At 43.7% G+C, this 22,726-nt stretch overlaps 1 protein-coding gene across 1 annotated transcript in view; it reads right to left on the bottom strand.

The window, feature by feature from the left end:
* Positions 1-207: 207 nt before the first annotated feature.
* Positions 208-22,726, bottom strand: part of BICRAL (BICRA like chromatin remodeling complex associated protein) — a 60,548-nt gene continuing 38,029 nt past the window's right edge. The window contains exons 10-11 of the mRNA XM_067565035.1: positions 9,830-9,932; positions 208-4,300 (exon numbers count right to left, since the gene is read on the bottom strand). Coding sequence (XP_067421136.1) covers positions 3,498-4,300; positions 9,830-9,932 — 906 coding nt within the window. The 3' untranslated portion in view covers positions 208-3,497. The remainder of the gene's footprint in view (positions 4,301-9,829; positions 9,933-22,726) is intronic.

Genomic DNA, 22,726 nt, shown 5'->3' with positions numbered 1-22,726 from the left:
CTACTAGCACAGACAACTCTCTTCTCTCCTGCATTCTCCAGTCCTAGGAGGTAGTTTATGCCTCCGTCATGTGAAGATGTACTGGAGGAGGAGAAAGGGCTACCTGTACCTTTTCCCCACTATAGCACACACCCAGGCAGGGGAGAGATGATTTATTCCTTAATATCCTGTGATATCCTGGATGATTTATTCCTTAATATCCTGTGATAATGTAATAAGGCATAGATAGCTTAAGCACTTTGAGAGAAGAGATTAAAACTAAGTGATTTTATGCTACCACATGACCCGTGGCTTATTAACATATCTTCAAAAAATTACATGCACAGCATGAAAAACTGGTCTATCAAATGTTATTTCATAATACAGTTGCATTATAAAAAGTATAGTAAATCAAAATATTCTGCAACCATATTACTTGAAACTGAAAACAACCCCCTTTTTTGGAAATGTACTTATTCATCTTGGTAAAATCAAGACAATCACAGATACTTTTTTCCCAAATCTTTGGCTGTATTGCAATGGTTGTTTCAATCTGTCATCTCCAACTAAACATTTCCTATCCATGGATTAACAATATATTTACCGATTTGTGTCTTTTAACAGTATTTATCCAACATAACAAAATAAACTGCAATTTGTTATACTTTTTTTTTTTACAAAACATTTTATAAATATTTTTACAAAATGTATACAAAGCAATTTCAAGTGAGACATACTATACAAATGAAGGTATATAAGCAAATAAAGTCCATACCACATTGACAATAAGTGACACATCCTCTTTAAGTGAAGTCAGTCTGTAAGGCCTCCCTAATCTAACAGGTAAATTATGCTAAACTCTTCAAAGTTAAAATATTTTTTGTAATTGCCAGTTTAAAATGTATTTTAACTTTAGGCAGTATGAAAGAACATTGGAAATCATTATGCTGATCCAGCAAAGCATTTTAGCAGGTGCTTAAAATCAGGCATGTACTTAAGTACCTGACTGGATCAGATTCCAATTCACACTTTTTAAAAACAGTTTATATATAAGACTATTTTGTTTACTGCATTACCAAATACAAGTATTCCTAAAACTGAATCAAATTAATGAATAACAGAACATTAATGATCCAACAGTTAGTTTGCTGGCCTTGTTCAATGGGTCCCTGACATAAGAGGTTTGGACAAACCTATGTCTGACCTAATCAACAATGATAAAGATTAAGAAATATTCTTTATCTTTATTTGTCACTATCTAATTCACCAGGGAAAATAAATTTACATAGTGGACACAATATTTTGTTATTTAGGTTAGCTGTACAGATGCTTGAAAGCTTATACCCTATTTGAGATGGTACCAAGAGTAATAGAATCCATAAACATGCATCTTTTTTCCCATAAGATAAAAATTAAACTAATTTATGTTGCTGATATAACTTACAGTGTTCCTTCCTAGACAGCTCATACTGCCTGAAACTGAATGAATTATATGATTCAGTCCTCAGGATGCACAGCCATCAGTATCTATGAAATTTCAAAGGCAATCAGCAATGACTATACAGTCAGTATCATTAACTGGAAAGTAGCCAAATGCCTGAGAGGCTACTGTAATCATGCCCAGTTAGAAATTCAAAACTGGCAATACCATGTTATTATTTTAAATGTTTTACATGACATTGGGGAAAGTTGGATTTTGACAAATTTGTACTTTAAAATTGGCACAAATTTTTTAAAATGGCAATTAATAATGTACAAAATATTTATATTTCCATTCACATTGAAGGGGAACTGAATCTTAAATTATATGTTAAATATTGTTATCTTTCTCAGGTTGCATTATTAGATTTGTTTTTCTTGTGTTATCACATAGTGGACTGCAGATCAACACAATGAAGTGCATTATAATTTCAAGCTGTCAAAAACCCAAGGTCAAATTCTGCTCTCTTTTACGCTGGTGCAAACTCACTGGTGTAAATGAGAGCAAAACCTGACCTTTTGTTTTCTTTGCTCACAGTTCTGGCAATCTGACTGACAACCACAGTTTGTCACAAGTCTCTAGACTATGATAATGGCAATCAGCAAGTTTTGAAACATGGCAGTTTATTTTTGTGAGCAACAGGGAGGAAGACAGAAGGAAAGAGAAATAGAGAGCATGCCTTTGAAACCACAACAGCTCTACCCTTCTGAGCAGACGTACATGCTAGATTAATCTTGGTAATGGCAGAACACTTGTGTGCACAACAGCACTGATGACCAAAGTAAGCTATTAAAAAAGAAGCATGGGTCATAAAAGGGAAAATGTCACACATTAAAAATAAATAAATAAAATAAGCTTCTATTCTCATCAACATGAACACCAGCCAAATACAAACCATGCAGTGGCTTCCTTTGGCTCTAAAATGTGAATTAATAATTATACAATTTTAGATATGTTTTAACGATGGGATAGCTGATTAACTTTGGTCTGTACATATTTTGGTAGTTATGACTGCTGCTGTGGATGACTAATATTCTCTGACAGCAAGAAGCAGAAACAAGCAAAAACAACACTGGCCTTTAAATTTCTGAGATTAAGGCTAATGTCCCCTCAAAGTATAAATTACTAATTTGATAACAGAGTTTTCAAATAAAGGTGCTTTTAACACTTGGTCTTAAACAAACATTTATACCACTTCAGAAAGATTTAGGCTGACTACATCCAATTATAAAATGCAAAACCTCCTCCTTAAGAATTAACATATTTATGTATGTGTACATATAAATTCATGGCTCTCTCATGGCCTCCTCCTGTAGACTTTGCCACTTATTGGCTTCTGTTCTTCTTTCCTTAGTCCAGCATTTATTATTTCACATCATGCCGTTGTGACTAAGATTATACAGTATCATTCCACAGACTAAATTCACCCACTACAGATATACTGTCACAAACTACTTTCTGCTCAGTGACAAAAGAAAAGCACATAAAGTATGAAGCCCTGTAAACGTACTGATTGATGACATTCTTCCAACTTAAAATCCTAGAGCAGATGGATTCAATAATAAATCAGACAGACAATCATTTCTGAATAGAGGTACAATGGGTTTTTAACCACAAGGTTTTCCTGGAAAAAACTAAAATCTAGTGATTTATGGAAGGGGGAAAAATTGTTGCTTCCATTTGTCTTTTTTAAATATTCTTGAATAAATCTGTCCTTTCATACGACTGTGATTGTCAGTATATTACCTTATTACCTAGGGCCCAGTGAACTGCAATCTCATTAAGTTGCAGCGTGAAACAATTACCATAAACACAATCATTATAATACTTGAAATGTATAGGCCCCAACAGACTGCATTCTAACAAGGATTAACTTTACTGGATATCTCACTGTAATCACAATGAGTATTGCTCTCAAACACAGAACAAAATCTAGTTTAGAAAGGTTAACCTTTGACATATGTCAGGCTGTACTTGTGGTGTCATTCACATTTGTTTCTACTAAGAGAAACATAACTTGTCCATTTTACTGTAACTATTAACACTCTAAGATACTATTTACAGCTGCTTCTAAAATAGAGTCTGTTTCTACAACACCTTCACTGTGATCTGGAATAAACTTTTCCAGGCAATTTTCCTGTGAAGCAATTGGTGAAAAGTTTGGAAAGTCTAATTCTACAGAACCACTACCAGCAGCTTCACTTTGTGCCTGTCTCCCAGTTTTTTTCAGTTCCAAAATGTTTTTGAATGTAGTTTCTAAACTCTTACTGAGCAGTAAATCCTGTTGGGGTTCACCAGAGCCTTTCAGGTTGCCAGGATGTAAAACATCATTCTCTGGAAAGGTCCTTTGAGTTTTGTCTTGGAGGGAGTTATTATATGTTACCTCTGAGTGAGATTCAACTGTATTCCTTGACATTTTATTATGTGTACCGTGATTGGCTCTTGACAAGGTTTTTGACAGGTCTTCAGAACTCAAACAATTTTCATGGCTCTTGGCAAGACCTTTACCAGCCAATTTCTCTTCAGAGACAGCCATATGTTGACTGTCAGGAGAACAGCCAGCCTTCTCAAACTTTAAAGCTTTAGTGATGCTTTCTGGTTTTTTAGCAGAAATTTTTCCTTCTTGTGGTGTCATAATGTTGTTAGGCACTAAATGAAGTTTGTCATGATTTGTAGACCCCACTGTACTGGATTTTGATTGGTCTCTGGTTTGGGTCTTGGTAGTCTGACTGTGGGAAGTCAAAGTTTTACTACACTGATGATCATTTTCATTGGACTGTGTTTCATCAGCAGTTTCACCAAATTGTTTAGAGGAACAACAAAAATCAGCCAGATAACCATCTGAAAGTTAAAAACAAAGATTTTAGTTTAGCGTTATTAAATATCAAAGACAGTAAACATAAAGAAGCACTAAATGGAACAAGCATTCTAATGTGACTGAGCATTACAACCTATGAATAAAAAGAAGTTATTTGCTCACATTGCCCTCCCTTGTTGGAAAATGCCTCTTGTATTGACTGCATATTTATTGGACAACAGAACCTATTCAGAGCCTAAAGTCTTTATTGGCATTTACAAAAACATTTGTGGCAACCCAGAGTTCAAGTCAGCAGACAGTCCCTTCATATGCTAACAGCACTTTAAAAAAGTGACTTCTGCAACGGTCAGCTTTTAGGCACGTGACTTTAATGGAACTATAAGCATATGGTTAAGTATTTTACTGGATCAGGGCCCAATACTTTAGGTTTTGATCAAATTAACCAGTGGGCAAATTAAGTGTGATGCACTGTACTCCCAGATAAAGCCAGATATAAGCTAGACAAATTACGTATCATGGGAACTTTGAGTGTCTGGGAAAGTTTCAGACTGCCTCCTTGGCTCTTTCTAACATTGTTCTGAGCCTTCTATGTATTGGCAGTTTCAGGATTCTGAAACTCTTTTGTCCCTACTGAAAGTTTCTGAGGCTACAGCTACACTGACGGCAGCAAAGTTGCCACCATCAGATCGATTTCTCTGGATCGACGTACTAAGACCACCTTCACAAGTGGCGTAGTGGTTCCCGTCGGCGCAGTGCAGTGAAGATGTCGCACAGAAGAGAAGTCAACAGGAGTTACCCAAGTTTTTTGCGTAGCTTGCATAACTCCAATTGACTGCCACCGAATCTCAGAGGTAAGTGTAGACAGAGTCTGAGTAAATGGCGGATGTGCTGTTTTATATGACAAATATCATGTTTAATGGTGATCAGTGTACCAAAGACATAACTGTACTATTCTTTTAAGAGCATGCTATTTATTTGTAGTGAAAGTAAAACATGAAAAAGACACTGTTATAAGAATAAAACTCCAGGGAATACAGCATGGATTGGGATATACGCATTCTCAGGTATGGGAAATACACACAAGGAATATGCACACATCGTATTATGACTATGGATCCTGCTTTTTATTTGCTAAGCACTGTATATCATCCTGTTTATCATTCTGTTACAGCTGGGCAGAGAACAGTAATTCTGTTTCATGGAGCACTTCAAAATTTTGAAATTTGGTTTCATTCCAATTCAGAATGAGAACCAAAAATTTTGAAATTGTCTGCAGAATGGAATTACCATTCTATACCCAGGTCTACTAGAAGCCCTGGCAGGATGCCCCAGAGCTGGGAATCCTAGAAAGCCGTGAGCCTGGGATCCGAGAAGCCCAGGGCTTCGAGGCCTGGTTTCTGGTGGAATTTTTTCAAAAATCTGCACAGTCCTGAAGAACATTTCTATTTCAACAAACCAGAAAATTCTGACAAAAAGCATTTTGCTGGAATTTTTTCAACCATTTCTACAACCTACTGAGAATTATACACAGAATAGGCAGTTTGAGGTACAGGCTCATTTTCTGTACAATGAATGCATACCAACATTTTGCTACTAGGGTACATGGCGTCAGGATATAAAGTGTGCTAAAAACCAATTACACTTAAATGTCTAAAAATTTTCGTCAGAATAAAAATCCACTATGTTCAACATAAAAAAAAATACTGAAAAGTGAAATTTTATTACATTTCTGAAGAGTGTTAAATCAACGTATGAACAACAAACAGAAGATAAGATCTTCAAGACCTTACACTTGCTAAAGGTATGCTAACAGGTAAGTTAGGGATAAGAAAGCGTGCTTTACACAGTCTTGCATAGGAAATGGTGTGGAGTTGCACTGCTTCTGGGGAACACCAGGAGAGATTGTTCTAGAGTTCCCTATTATGCAGACTGCTCCCCCAGCAAAGCATGGTGCAAATTGTTTTCCTAGTACACCAACGCCACTCTGAGGAGTAATGCAGGGAGCCTTGTGGATAAGGGGGAAGTGGTAAATGGCATGTCTTGACTTTAGTAAGACACAAAAGACACTTTCTCACATGACCTTCTCATAAACAAACTAGAGAAACACAACCTAGATGGAGCTATTATGAGCTGTGTGCCTAACTACATAGAAAACAGAGAGCAGTTATCAGTGGTTCACAGTCAAGCTAGAAGGGCATATCAAGTGAGGTCCCGCAGGGATCAGTTCTGGGTCTGGCTCTGTTCAATATCTTCATTAATGATTTAGATGATGATGATGAAACCAAGCTGGGACAGGTTGAAAGTACTTTGGAGGATAGGATTAAAATTCAAAATGATTTGGCCAAACTGGAGAAATGGTCTGAAGTAAAACAGTCAAATTTTAAGAAGGACAAATGCAAAGTACTCCACTTAGGAAGGAACAATCAGTTTCACACATACAAAATGGGAAATGACTCCCTAGGAAAGAGTACTGCAAGAAGAGATCTGAAGGTCACACGCTAAATATGAGTCAACAGTGTAACACTGTTGCAAAAAAACCCCAAATATCATTCTGGGATGTATTAGCAGGAGTGTTGTAAGTAAGGCACAAGAAATAATTCTTCCACTCTACTCTGCGATGATACAACCTCAACTGCAGTATTGTGTCCACATTTCAGGAAAGATGTGGACAAACTGGAGAAAGCCCAGAGAAGAGCAACAAAAATGATTAAAGATCTAGAAAACATGACCTACCAGGAAAGACTGAAAAAACTGGGTTTAGTCTGGAGAAAAGAAGACTGAGAATGAACATGATAACAATTTTCAAGTACATAAAAGGTTGTTACAAGGAAGAGGGAGAAAAATTGTTCTCCGCAATCTCTGAGGATAAGACCAGAAGCAATGGGCTTAAATTGCAGCCAGGGCGGTTTAGGTTGGACATTAGGGAAAACTTCCAAACTGTCAGGGTAGTTAAACACTGAAATAAACTGCCCAGAGAGGTTGTCGAATCTCCATCATTGTAGATTTTTAAGAGCAGGTTAGACCAGAGCTCTTCAAAGTGTGGGGCGCGCCCCCTAGAGGTACATTGGGGTTGGGCATAGCTGGGCCCACCTCCATGTGGGGGAGGGGGCAGGGAGGGAGCACCAACCAGCCTCACTCTGCCCTGCCCCAAGATCTGCTCTGGGCTTTGCGGCCCAGCCCCCATCCCTGACCTGGCCTCAGCTACCACCCGCAGTGCTCCACCCCAACCCTCCTCCCCGGCCACGGCACCCAGTCCTGTCCCGCCCCACCCCCCCAGCCTCAGAGTCTCCCCCGACCTCGGCGCCCACCTCCCTCCCCTGACCGCAGCGTCCAGCCTCAGCCCCCGCTCCCGGCCTCAGTGCCCATACCTGGCTCCTGGCCACTGGGAGACTGGCACCAACCGCAGCCCCTACCTGGGGCCCTGCTCCCAGTCCGGGCTGAGAAGAGAGTCAGGAACAGGAGAAAGGGGGGGGAGTGAGGGTTCAAAAGTTTGAGTACCCCTGGGTTACACAAACACCTGTTAGGGATGATCTAGATAATACTTAGTCCTGCCAAAAGCGCAGGGGACTGGACTAGATGACTTCTCAAGATCTCTTCCAGTCCTGTGATTCTATGATTCTATGCATAAGAAAAACAGTTTTTGGGGGTAGTTTTTTGTTTTGGCTTCTGCTCCTTTATGCTAGATGAAGAATGCCTGAAAATTTGTTTTGAAAAATTATTTTCTGCTTTTTTATATGTTAGCAGTACTATTTCCTGATTTCCCTACTTCTGGTGGAGGATTCCTTGAAAGACTGGAGAATAAGCCGTATCAGGACAACAATTTGCTTGTATATTATGTCCCTTTCCCCCATCCTCTGTATGTTTTGCCTATTTAGACATTTAACCTAGCATACTTTAAGCAGTTGGGAAAAAATAAGTAGAATTAATAATAATAGGAGACTGAAATCTGGGCAAGTAATTGGAGAAGGAAATTTTTGCCACACTGTTCAAAACTCTTTGTTTCTATTAAAACCTCTTAACTCAAACTCACAAAAGAAGCCCACCCTTTCAACTGAATGGCAAGAAAGCTTCCACTCCAGGTGTCTAGTCCTATAAATCCTCCAGCAAAAAAATAGGAAAGACAATTATATTTCTAAGGTAAAAATAAGGATTTTTTAAAAGGTTTTGTTGCTTTCAGCCCTTCTTTATAGACAGTAAAGAAGCAAAAAGAACACTTTGTTGTTCCTTTGCATGTTAAATTGATAGCGAATTGCTTCACAAGTTTACATTGTAAGGTGGCCGAGGGACTGAACAACAGAAATGCATCATCTATATTTGCAAAAATCTGTGGATTTTCCTCCAAATTCTGCCCAATTTCTGCTGAGAAGTTTTATTTTTATTTTCTATTCTCCCACCATGTTCTTATATTTATTATTACATAACACAGTAAGATACATGGAGAGTTATTAACAAAATATACAAACCCAATTGTCTTTGCTGCTGGACCAACTTTATAATAAACCCACAAATTATGGCATGCTAAGGTGTGGGCAGGATCATACACGTTTTACCTGACAGCAATACAAGGACCCATACCCTACATCTCCTACTCCATTAAGTAAGGTTTGCAAAATAAGGCACCAAAGCATTTGCAAGCATTCTAACTATCTGAATATAATATCTAAAAGAATATCATATCAATGAATATTTGATTCTCTAAATATTCATATTTTACATTCTCTGAATGTCGTTTAAGATGAACAGAGTACCAGGATGCAAAGAGAACATTTAACTATATTACACAAGCGCATTTGTTGCATGTTTCTGGTTATATCAGTCATCAGTGAAATGGTTAACAATGCTGGAATTTAAGTGGTCCTTGGGCTCCAAAAGTAACACTTCATTAAGCCCTGGTTTACGCTTACCTGGCGATTTGGCAGCAGTCGACGGGAGTTACGCAAATTACGCAGAGTAGCTTGCATAACTCCTGTTGACTGCTGTACTTCCTTTCTGCACACTATCTTCACTGCACTGCGCCGACGGGAACCGCATTCCTGTCGACGCAGCGCTACGCTACTTGAAGGGGTGGTTTTACTCAGTCGACTTCCTGATCAATTGAGCGGGTCTACACAGACCACTCAATCGATGCAGGAAGATCGATCTGGCGGTGGCGACTTTGCCACCATCAGTATAGACATACCCTAAGTGAATGAGGGAACTCATACTCTGTCAGTATTATTTTATCTGGCTGGCTGCAGACCTCAAAGTCCACACAAGCAACAACATGATTGTTGCCAACATGATTCTTGCATGGTTTCCCACCAGTGCGCTAAGGAATTACTTTTTTCCTGAAAACAACTTTAACCTTACAATGTCTCTTGATGCAAAACATTTCAACTTAGGTTCTTGAAGCTGAAGGTATGAGTTCACCATTCTGAAGCAGAAAACAATGGTTTCAAAAAGGAATTCCACTTAAAAATCAATAGCTCAATATGACGCCTAATATTTTTAACACCTGTAAGATTATGCAAATAGTTTTCTATTTCACAGTGCTGAAGTTAAACATTTCTTACCAGGATCCACTAGTGCAAGACGCTTATCCCGGGACAGAGATGCCCTTTCTTCCTGGTTAAACATCCTGTCAATCATAACCATTTCTGCAGAGGGATTTATCCGCTGCAAAAGAGAATTCCTAGAAGTCATTTTCTATGTTCATATAAAAAAAACCAATCCAGCCACAGCTTTGGAGCATGAGAGGAGGGATGCTAAATAAAAATTTAGGGTTTTTTTCTTTTTGTATTCCACTAGTATTAACTTTTTGGGTCCGGAACTGTCTTTTATTATGTGTTCAGAGCCTAACACAGTGGGTCCCAATTTTGATTGGGGCCTCCGGGCACTACTGGAATACAAAATAATAAATAACTGCATTGTATTTGTTAAAGCTTTGTTGTAACAAATTAATCAATATTCTAATTATACAAAGTATAACATTTCAATATGGGCTACATTATTTAACATTGAAATTTGCAGTTTATTATCTAGTATGAAATAACTTTCTCTGTTAGAAAAAACACTCACAAAGAGTCCATATTGTAGCATTTATCAACACACTTCTGATTACTGCATTTTTTATTTCGCTTTTGTTTTTTTAAGTTAACTCTCTGGTGCTGACAGCTCTGTTGCATCCATTGCTGATAATGAGATTAAATCAGGAAAAATCCATCACCAAGCAATAGAGGATTAACCCATTGGCTGGTACATTACATCCCATACAATAAATCCAACACCAAACATGGCACACTGTTCCAAATATTGTTTCCTTTCCAATGTTACTCAATCTGAATTATTGTATAATGGCTCAAAAGATAAAGAATAGGGTGTTTTTTTAATATCCAGATACTCTTTTGCACACACAATTATTTCCCAGAACATTTGATGTCAGTCAGATAGCTGTCTAATCAGATAGTCAGATGTCTAAATGATGTCAACTATACCTACAATTATTTGTGTCCATAAAACCTGTAACATAAAAGAGACTATACTGAAACCCACACTATTTTAAAAAGACTTGAAAGCATACCAAGTCTAAAGCAACTATGAGGATGCCCTGATATTCACACAATAGACCCCAACATTATCACTTATATAAAATTACTAGTTTTTTTCCTTTTTATAGAACCTTGTTACAGCTGTGTCTGCACTTTTTTGGTAAGTCTATTTTCATGTGCTTATAACTCTCTGGGGGGACAAAAATTACGGTATACCACTTCATGCTGAAATTTCACATGCTTTATGTTCTCAGTTCAAAGGTGAATTCTTCTGGGAGGACATTTGGATTATGGAACACTATTGTTGTTTTCTTTCTGATGTATTGTGTATACATTTCTTATTCATCAGAGTGAAAATGAGATAAATAAATACTTTTTCTACAGCATAAAGTCTGGTGAAATTTCAGTTTTAAATTAACTGATTGTAAATAAATTGTTTTTCATGCTTTACAAAAAATTTCAGATTTTTTGGCGTACAGTTAATTCTTGCACATGAGTAAACCGAGGCACAGAAGCTGTGTCTTCACTAGGACAAAAAATGTATTTTTAGCCTGTGATAAGTTACTATGTTGACTAACCTGTGTTAAACTCTGGTGAAAACAAGGCAGTTGTAGTTTTAGCCCATTTAGCTAGTTTAGGTAAACCCAGCTAACATGGATTAAACCTACAGACATGTCTTCACTGAAAATGGTGAATGCAAAATCTTATTGGAAATATGGCACTGTAAGTTTCTACTTTGGTGTAGCTAGTTGTGGTAAACCCCAGTTTTGGGGGCTGGGAGGACAGGAAGTTATCACTGTGCTGCATATTTTGCTGTGAAGATGCAGACTACATCTGTCTTCATTAGGATTTTAAAACCAGGGTTAGTTTAACATGAATTTAAAACTTTTTTTTTTTTAAACTAGTGAAGACAAGGCCAGATGAGAGCATTTATGCATCTGCTTAACTTTAAGAATGTGAGTAGTGAAGTCAGTTAGACTACTCACACAATTAAAGTTAGCACATGCTTAAGTGCTTTCCTGTATCAGGCCTAGGTGACTTGTCCAAGGTCACATAGAGTATATACCTACAATGCGATTAGACTCAGGCTCGCAGAGCTTGGGCTGCAGAGCTGTTTCACTACAGTTTAGACTTCCAGGCTCAGGCTGGAGCCTGGGTTCTAAGATCCTGCAAGATGAGAGGACCCTAGAGCTTAGGTTGCAGCTCAAGCCTGGAAGTCTACACTGCAATGAAACAGCCCCACAGCCGAGTCAGCTGGCATAGGCCAATCACAAGTTTTTAACTACAGCATAGACACAACCATGCAGAATGTCTATCACAGAGCTATGAATAAAGTCCAGGTGCATAGTAAAGAGAGTACTCAACGAGGAAAACATACTTAATTAAGACTGAATAAAATTTGTTTTAGAAATAAAGAACCTCCAATCAATAGAAAATACCATGTTGCTTATGCAAAGTATGTCTTTCCCTTTATCAATTTACTCCCCGTTCTGGAAATCTGAACCACACAGGTGGACCCACTAACTTTGATCAGACTCTGAGGGCATAAATATTTGCCTGCATTGGGGACTGAGGAAAATACTAAATATACGTATCCTGCATATATATATATATATAGCTATCTACACATATTTATTTCAGTTATTGAACATTCAAATAAATGCCCATGGCACTTACATTCTGCCTAGATGAGAGAATATACAACTATTTCAATTTAATATTATACCAGGGGGCTTTTGGCAAAGAAATCATATCACACATTAAAACAAACAAATGAACAAGTGCAGAGTTGTAGATAGGTGCACTTGCTAGCATGCTTATCTCTGGAGATCTACACATTTGAATCTCACACTGAAATGAACAATTTCAGTGTGCGATCACTTCAACAAATAAGGATATGGAGTACCAGAAATAACCGTGTACCAGTGTGCCCCTAACTGAAGATCTGCACATTTGATTCCAACATAGTAATGTTTATTTCACTGTGCAGATATCCAGCTATATGAATACTCACTTCTGTGTTTCTAGATAACTACACTCCTTGAATACCAAAAGCAGCAAGGAAAATTACAATCCCATTGTCTTAACTTTATTTCTCAACAATACTTTTATTTAAAAAAGAAATGTTTCCAAATATTTATTGAGTCTCACTGAGAACTAAAACTAGCCAATTTTTATGCTTACATCCCACATTAAAGGATATATGGCGAAAACCCAGAATGCACCTAAAGTTTGTGAGGGGCAGGTAATGACCACTCCACAGCTGCTACTTCAGATTATGGCATAGTATAGAGGCTGCTGTCTTTCAGCACCCCCAGCTGGCCACTGGATCTATGTAAAAAACGGTTACCAACCGTTTGTAACTGTTGTTCTTCGAGATGTTGCTCATGTCCATTCCATGTTAGGTGTGTATGCACCGCATGCATGGTTGTCAGAGATTTTTCCCTTAATGGTATCCACAGAGCCGGCTCTAGCGCCCACTGGAGCTACATGCATATGCGCTGGTATAAGGGGCATCGCCAGCCCCACGCCCTCTCAGTTCCTTCCTGCCAAGGACTCCGACAGAGGAGTAGAAGGGCAGCTCATTGAACGGACATGATCAACGTGTCTTGAAGAACAGTTACGAAAGATTGGTAACTGTTTTTTCTTCAAGTGCTTGCTCATGTCCACTCCATGGTGGGTGACTCACAAGCAGTAGCCCCGAAGGTATGCTCAGAGTTCATAGACGTGTTAACTGCAACACTGTCTTCCCAAAACTGGCATCGTCTCGGACTTGTTGAGTGATAACTTAGTGGAATGCGAAGGTATGCACCGATAACTATGTCGCGGCTCTGCAGATATCCTGGATTGATACACGAGCAAGGAAAGCTGCCGAGGATGCTTGGGCTCTGGTGGAATGGGCTGTCACAATGGCTGGAGGCGTGACATAGCAAGCCTTGATACAGGCGGTTATCAAGGACGATATTCTCTGGGATGATACCCATAGTCCTTTCATCCTCTCTGCTATCACTACAAAAAGCTGCGTGGACTTGAGGAAAGGCTTAGTCCTCTCAATGTAAAAGGTGAGGGCTCTCCTAATAGCTAATGTATGGATCCTTCGCTCTTCAGCGGACTTGTGAGGTTTTGAAAAGAAAACAGGTAGAAAAATGTCCTGACTAATATGAAACTATGACACCCACCTTTGGCAGGAAGGCCATATGGGGACACAACCGGACTGTGTCCTTGAAGAAGACGATGCAGTGTGGCTCTGATGTGAGGGCCCTGATCTCAGAAACCTTTCTGGATGATGTGATTGCAACCAGGAAGGCGACCTTCCAAGAGAAAAGAAGTAGGGAGCGCAAGGCTAACGGCTTGAAGGGGGAACCTGTAAGTCTGGACTGGACCAGATTCACGTCCCATAGCAGAGTAGGCTCATGAACCTGAGGGCAGAGCCTTTGAGAAACCTAACTGTCATTTCGTGAGAGAACACTGACCTACCACTTACCAGCAGGTGATGGCTGCCAAGTGAACCTTTATAGATGAGAGCGCCAAGCCCTGGTGCTTCAGATGGAGTAGACAAATCTAATATGGCCTGCAGTGAAGAATGAGATGGAGAGAGATTCCATTCAGAGGCCTAGCAAGTGAAATGTTTTCATTTCACCAGGTTAGTTGCTCTGGTAGAAGGCTTTCTACTATCTAACAAGCAAGTCTAACTTGTTCTGAACAGGCCTGCTCTTCAGGGTTCAGCCATGCAGTGACCATGCCATCAGGTGCATGGAGGTGAGGTTCGGGTGCAGTAACTTGCTGTGGTCCTGCGAAATCAGATCTGAACAGAGCAGAAGTGTAAGGGGGCTCTGCCACCGAGAGGTCTATCAACATACAGAACCAATGCTGGGGTGGCCATGCCGGTGCTATGAGGATGACCTTTGCCTTGTCTGATTGTCTGAACCAGAGGGATCAGAGGAAAGGCTTAAAGAAGATGGTCCGTCCACGAGAGCAGGAGGGAGCCTGGGCTGTGCCTTCTCAGTGAACACAACTGCTGACACTTCCTGTTCTGCCTGGTGGTGAATAGGTCCACCTTGGGAAAACCCCATCTTTGGAAGATGATCCTGAGGACCTCTGGGTACAGGAACCACTCGTGGTGAGAAGAGAATGCCCTGATGAGGTGATCTGTGAGCACATTTCTGATCCCCTGGAAGGTATGATGCTTCGAGGTGAATGTCGTGCTTCACACAGAAGTCCCAGAGACACAGAGTCGAGCACCAGGAGCCCCCCTGCTTGTTTATGTAAAACAAGCTACTATCTGTCAGGACCTGTACCACTGTACACAAGATTCTGGGGAGGAACACCTGGCAGGCCAAGCGTACTGCCCTGAACTCTCTGACATTTACATGCATCACAAGGTCCTCTCAGGACCAGAAGCCTTGAGTCTACCAAGGTGGGCTCCCCACCCTAAGTCCGATGCATCCATGACAAAGGTCACCGATCGCTGCAGGGGCGCAAAGGGCACCTCTGGAACCTCTCTCAATATTGCACTGGGGTCTTTCTACCAGGACAGAGAACCAAGGACCAAAGGTGGGACTGTAAGCACTGAGTCCAACTGATATCTGCTTGGAGTGTAAACTGATGACAGACAGTTTTGGAGGGGTCTGAGATGTAATCTTGCATGTTGCACCACATAAGTACATGCTGCCATATAGCCCAACAGCTTGAGGCAGGTCCACACTCTCGTTATGCGGTAAGCTGTGACCTTGGAAATAAGGTCTGACATGGTCTGGAAACAAGCCTCTGGGAGGAAGGCTCTGGCCTGGGTCAAGCTGAGCACCGTCCCGATGAATTCTAATCTCTGAACAGGGACCAGAGTTGACTTTTGCTCGTTTATCAGCAGGCCCGGCTCTTGGAAGGTGATGCCCTCATGTTGATGCCCTCGGTGGCAGGGTGCACTTGTGCCTGTGACTGACCCTTGACCAACCAGTTATTGAGGTAGGGGTATACTTCCATGCCTCGACGCCTGAGGAAAGCCGCCACGACCGTCATACATTTTGGGAAGACACTCAGGCCCGCTGACAGGCCAAATGGAAGGTTGGTGAAATGAAAATGGCAGCAGTCCACCACAAACCTGAGGAACCTTCTGTGGCCAGGGAAGATGGAGATATGAAAATATGTGTCCGTTAAATCAAGGACAGCGTACCAGGCTCCTGGGTCCAGGAAGAAGATAAGAGAGGCCAAAGAGACAATGCAAAATCTCAACTTCTTGAGATATTTTCTGAGGTGATGCAGGTCCAGGATGGGCCGGAGCCCCCATCTGTCCTTCAGGATTAGAAAGTATTGGGAGTAAAACCACTTCCCATTCAGGTCTTGAGGAACTTCCTCCACAGCTCCCATAGCATAGCAGAGACTGAACCTCCTGGATGAGGAGTTGCTCGTTAGAAGGGTCCCTGAAGAGGAATGGTGAAGGGAGGTGGGATGGAGGGGTGCACAAAAACTGCAGGTTGTACCTGACTGTCGCCATGTTGAGGACCCAATGGTCCAATGTTACAGACACCCATATAGGGCTAAAGGGCGACAGACGGTCCCGAAATAAAAGGTGGGAGGAAACAGAAGCATTGTATGGTATAGTGGTGACAAGTACAGCGCACCCGGACGCACCTTCAAAAGGCCTGTTTAGGCCTGCCCAAATACCTCTGAGTGCCCGCTGGGGGGGGGGGGCAGGGGAGAGGAGGGACGCGTGCGCAGAGGGAAGAGAAAATGGGTGATGCTGTCTGTAACCCCTGCACTTTCTCTGATAGAGCTCGTGCCTGAAAATCACGGGGTCGCTGAGGCCTGAAGTGCTTCCTGGAGGCCGACAGAGCATACAGGCCCAGGGACCAAAGGGTAGCCCTTGAATCTTTTAGTCCATGCAGACTGGTATCTGTCTTTTCCAAGAAGAGAGCAGATCCCTCAAACAGGAGCTCCTGGATGGACTGCTGGACCTCTTAAGGAAGGCCAAAGGACTGCAGTCAGGAGCATCGCCTCATTGTGACTGCAGAGGTCACTGTTCAGGCTGCCGAGTCAGCTGCATCCAAAGCCACCTGCAGGGAGGTTCTGGCCACACTTTCACCCTTCTCTAAAGGAGCCAAGTACTCCTGCCTCGAGTCATGGGGCAGGGAGTCCTTGAACTTGCTGATGGAGTCCCACAGATTAAAAGCGTATCTAACAAGCACTACCTGCTGATTGGCAATCCGAAACTGGAGGCTACCTGTTGAATAAATCTACCGAAAAGATCCAGCTTCTTGGCGCCATTTTGTTTAGGGGCAACATTCTCCTGTCCCGCTCATTTGCAGTGACCACCACCAGCGAGCTAGGGGAAGGGTGAGAGAATAGGTATTCAAACTGTTTTGCTGGAACATAGTGCTTTTTTTCTGTCCTTTTTGACATGGGGCCGGAGAAGAAGGCATCTGCAAGAGGATTCTGACTGAGCCCATCACTGCCTCGTGATAGGCAGGGCACTCTTGGCTGGGGCAGCTGCAGCCAGGATATTATGAGGCTGTGAGAGGCCTCCCTGAGTTCCTCCACCTCTAAGCTCAGGACTGATGCCACCTGCTTTAGTAAGATTGATGGGCTTTAAAGTCATCTTGGAGCAGTAGATTACTTGGTCCTGCCACTGCCTCATCTGGGAGAATGAAGAGGAGGGTTGTACCAGGAGAGGAACTCCCTCCTTCTCCTTGACTACATCCCCTAGCAGCAATTCCAGTGCCTCGGTACTGGGGTCGGTACCAGAGTCGGGATCCGATGCTGAGTGAAAGGGCACAGTGCCCTGTTTTTCAGATGCCCGAATATGAACGGTGCAGAGAGGACCCGGCACTAGAGGGAACCCCCAGGGGTTCCAATACAGCCAATGCATTGGCCATTAGCCAGCCAGCCAGCCAACGACCTGCTGGAGGGCCACTGCTAAAGCCCGAGGGGAGTAGGCTGGGTGCCTATAGTGTCCTCTCACTTGCATTTCTCCTCCTTCAGAGGACTCCTCTCCTTGCAATCACAACGGAGCGATGCCAGCTTCTGCCTCTGTCAGGCGCCAGAACTCTGGAGACGGATGCCATGCCAGAGATAAGTATGGCATTCAGGACCAGTGCCACAATGGAGATCAGCACCATGCCGGTGACTGGTGCCACGCCAGGGACAGGCGCTGTGCTGGTGACTGGTGCCGCGCCGGGGACAGGCGCTGTGCTGGTGACTGGTGCCGCGCCGGGGACAGGCGCTGTGCTGGTGACTGGTGCCATTACCAGGGACCGGTGCCATGCCGGGGAACAATGGTGGCTGGGGATCGGGATGCCAGTCATCTGGAGCTTGTTCTAGAAGATGCCCTAGGTCCTGGTGCCAGGAACATGTTCGACACCTCCTGTTCCTTCCTGCCTGTGGAGGCCATTGGTGCCCGATGCCCCGATGGAATTGGGGGAATCAGCAGGTCTCTGGCTGCCTGGAAAGTTTCTGGCATTGACAGGACCACTAAGCTGCTGGTCGTGCCCTGAGATGGCTGGGGGTCCTGCACCAGACTCGATGCTCCCGGCGGAGTCGACGGTGCCGGTGCAGCAGAGTGGCCTGGCTCTTGTTGCACTCCCTTTGCCCACTTATCCTTCCTCTGCACCGGCAACCACTCTCTGTCCATGCGCTGCTCTTTGTGCTTCTTTCTTAGCACCGGAGATGGAGAACGGTGCCAGCAAGAGCTAGGTGCTGGTGGTACACTTCATACCGAGGCCAACGTGCTTGGTGCTGAATCGGAGCAGCTGAACTCTGAGGCAGGTTGGACGGTAGCTTCCATAAGGATAGCTATTAGTATTATATCCCAGTCCTTCCTAGTGCAGGGTTTAAAACCCTGACAAATCTGGCACTTATCTCTGCCTTGCGACGTCCCCAGGCACTTCACACAGTTGGCATGCGGGTTACTGACAAGCATGTGCTTTCCACAGGATGCACAAAGTTTGAAATCCAGGGATCAGGGCATACTGGCCCCAGAAATGATAAGTTTCCCTGACAGCAGGGACTTATGCCCTACTACTACACTAATTATTATATACAATGAATATAAAAACTATATACGCTAAAACTATTAAGTAAAACTGAATAAAAAACGGTTGCTTACCTTCTGCAACTGTTGGTCTTCGAGATGTGTTGCTCATGTCCATTCCAAGCAGGTGTGCACGCATCGCGTGCACAGTCATTGAAAGGCTTTTCCCCCAGCGGTACCCGTCGGGTCGATGCAGGCGCACCCTGGTGTGGCGCCTCCATGGCACCGTATGTAGGGGCCTGTCAACCCGCCACATCTCCAGTTCCTTCTTGCCGATCGGCTCCGACAAGAGGGGTAGGCGGGTGGGTCTTGGAATGGACTTGAGCAACAAATCTTGAAGAACAGTTACAGAAGGTAAGTAACCATATTTTCTTCTTTGAGTCTTGCTCATGTCAATTCCAAGCTGGTGATTTGCAAGCAGACCAACGGAAGAGCGGTCAGAGCTCACAAGATTGCCGACTGGAGCACTGCTCTACCAAAAGCCACATCATCTCTGCATTCTGGGTAACACCATAATACAAAGTAAATGTGTGTATAGAGGATCAGGTTGCAGCCCTACAGATCTCCCATGTAGGATGTGGGCCAGGAACACCGCTGACGAGGCCTGGGTTCTTGTGAAGTTTGCCATGAGAACTGGGGCTGGCACCTTGGCTAGCTCATAACATGCCCTTATACATGAGGTAATCCAGGATAAAATCCTCTAAGAGGACACTGGAAGTCGTTTCATCATTTCTCCTACAGCAATGAAGAGCTAAGTCGATTTACAAAAGGGTTTAGTTATTTCTAAGTAAAAAGCCAGTGCCCGTCTGATATCTGAGTGGAGAATACATTCCCTGCTGTTGGCATGCGGCTTTGGAAACAACACTGGCAAGAAAATCTCCTGACAAGCGTGAAATTGAGAGACCACTTTGGGCAGGAAAGCTGGGTACGGGCACAACTGCACCTTGTCCTTATGGAATACTGTATATGGGGGCTCTGAGGTTAACGCCTTGAGTTCAGACACTCTCCTTGCCAAGATGATAGTGACAAGAAAGGCTACCTTCCACGAGAGGTACAACAGAGAACATGAAGCTAGGGGCTCGAAAGGGGGGCCCATCAACTTACTGAGCACCAGGTTAAGGTCCCATGCCGGAATTGGATGACGTACTGGAGGGTAAAGTCTTTCTAAGCCTTTGAGGAAACAGGACACCACAGGGTTGGTAAATATCAAACAGCCCCTTTCTCCCAGATAGAAGGCAGAGACAGCCGCCAAGTGCACCTTCACAGACGCAACCACCAAACCTGACTACTTTAGGTGCAGTAGGTAGTCTAGTACAAGAGGCAGCGATGCCTGCATTAGACTGCCCTTATGTAGTGACCATACCGAGAACCTCTTTCATTTAGCCAAGTATGCTACTCTGGTGGATGGCTTCCTACTACCGAGAACTTCCTGCACCTGCTCCAAGCACTCTGTCTCCCTCAGGTTCAACCACGCTGCTTCCATATCGTGAGGTGAAGCGACTCTAGATTGGGACGACACAACCGACCATGGTTCTGCGAGATCAGGTCTAGAATCAGCAGCAGGGTGATCGGGGTGTCTACAGAGAGTTGCAGCAGCGTTGTATACCAGTGTTGCTTCGGCCACGCTGGGGCTATAAGAATAACTGAGGCCATGTCTCTCCTGATTTTCAGGAGGACTTTGAGGACAAGAGGAAACAACAGGAACACGAACAGCAGGTGGTGAACCAAGGGAAGGAGGAACACATCTGCCATGGAACACGGGGTGTGCCCCCAGTAGGAGCAAAACCGGTGGCACTTCCTGTTGGACTGCGTCGTGAATAGGTCCACTTGGGGAAATCCCCACCTCTGGAAAAAGTGTCTCGTGATTTCCACATGGAGAGACCGCTCGTGGGTGTTGAAGGAGTGGCTGAGGTGATCTGCCAGCTCGTTCTGGGTGCCCGGAAGATAGGATGCCTTCAAGTTTATGGAGCGGGCAATGCAAAAGTCCCAGAGTTTGATGGCCTCCCTGCACAGGGGAGAGGAACATGCTCCCCCCGTCTGTTCATACAGAACATCGCCATGGTGTTGTCCTTCAATACTGACACCTCTTTGCCCATCAGACAAGACTGGAATGCCTGGCAGGCCAACCTGATCACCCGTAGCTCTCTGATATTTATGTGGAGTGACAGTTCCTCTGAGGATCAAAGGCCTTGGGTCCTCTGTTCGCCAAGGTGTGCTCCCCACTCCAAGGATGAAGTGTCCATCACCAGCGACAGCTGTGCCCTAGCAAATGGGACCCCTAGGCACACATGACAGGGGTCGAGCCACCAATGAAGAGACTCTATAATCCGAGGTCGGAGGGAGACCACTCGGTCCAGACTGTCTCTGTGGGGTCGGTAGACTGATGCTGGCCACAACTGGAGAGGTCTGAGTCGCAGCCTCGTGTGCTGGACCACATATGTGCAGGAGGCCATGTAGCCTGGAAGCATCAGGCAACTTTGAGCTGTGCTATTCAGAAAGTTGCTAAGGATCCGTTCTATGGAGCCCATAATCCAGAAACAAGACTCTGGCAGCCGAGTTCTGGCCTGAACTGAACTCAGGACTGCCCCTATAAATTCTATTTTTTGCGTGGGCACTAGAGTCGACTTGATCAGGTTTGGTTGCAGACCCAGGTTGAGGAACGTTGCTGGTATTAGAGCGACATGTGCTTCCACCTGCTCCTTGGAGCGGCCCTTGACTAGCCAATCGTCCAGATACGGGTATACCTGGACACAGTGCCTCCTCAAGAATGCAGCGACCACAGCCATGTATTTGGTAAAGAGTCTTGGAGCCGCCAATAAGCCAAACGGGAGGTCAGCGAATTGGTAGTGGTTGTGTCCTAATATGAACCTGAGAAACCTCTTGTGGGAGGGTATTATTGAAATATGGAAGTAAGCATCTTTTAGGTCGAGGGTAACATACCAGTCCCCTGGATCCAGAGAGGGAATGATCGAAGCCAGGTAGACCATGCGGAATTTCAGGTTCCTTACGAACTTTTGAGATTCCGCAGATCAAGAACAGGTCTGAGCCCTCCTTTTGCCTTTGGGATTAGGAAATATCTGGAGTAAAACCCTTTTCCCCATAGCTCATGAGGGACATCTTCTACCGCTCCAGTGCGAAGCAGTTCCTGCACCTCTCCTATGAGAAGTTGCTCGTGAGAGGGGTCCCTGAAGAGGGACTGGGAAGGAGAGTGGGAAGCTGAGGTAGAACAAAATTGGAGGGAGGATCCCACTTCTACCGTCTGCAACACCCACCTGTCTGATGTTATTCAGGCCCAGGCATGGTAGAAATGGGATAATCTGTTGCAGAAAGCGGGGACAGAATCCGGTAACTGTCCTGGAGTGTCACCCTCAGGCGCACCTTCAAAAGTTTTGTTTTGGCCCTGGCGGATGCTTCCTTGTGTCTTTGCCAGGGTTGGGCGGCTGGGGCGTCCTGCGCCTTTTGCTCCTGCCCCTTCTCCTGGAGAAGTCCTGCCGAGGATGCTGAGGATAAAACCTTTGCTCAGGCTGGGGCTTAAAGTGCTTCCTCTGCATGGAGGGCATATGTAGCCCCAAGGATTTCAGGGTCGTCCTACAGTCCTTGAGGCTGTGGAGCTTGGAGTCTGTTTGCTCTGAAAATAGCCTCACTCCTTCGAAGGGAAGGTCCTGGATGGTGGACTGGACCTCAGAACTTCTTCTCATGGCCAGTCCTGAAGCTATAGTCTTTGCCGCAGAGTCAACAGCATCTAGCACAGCCTGTAATGATGTCCTGGACACAGCTTTTCCATCCTCCATCATGGCTCCAAACTCCGTTTTGGACTCAGCCAGAAGGTGGTCTTTAAACTTCACCATCATGTTCCACAAGTTGAAGTTATATCTGCTGAGGATCGCCTGTGGGTTGGC

Source organism: Emydura macquarii, unplaced genomic scaffold, assembly GCF_026122565.2.
Source record: "Emydura macquarii macquarii isolate MOO-44397 ecotype Brisbane River unplaced genomic scaffold, CSIRO-AGI_Emac_v2 contig_2676, whole genome shotgun sequence".
NCBI lineage: Eukaryota > Metazoa > Chordata > Testudines > Chelidae > Emydura > Emydura macquarii.
This window is presented reverse-complemented; position numbering and strand designations above follow the sequence as displayed.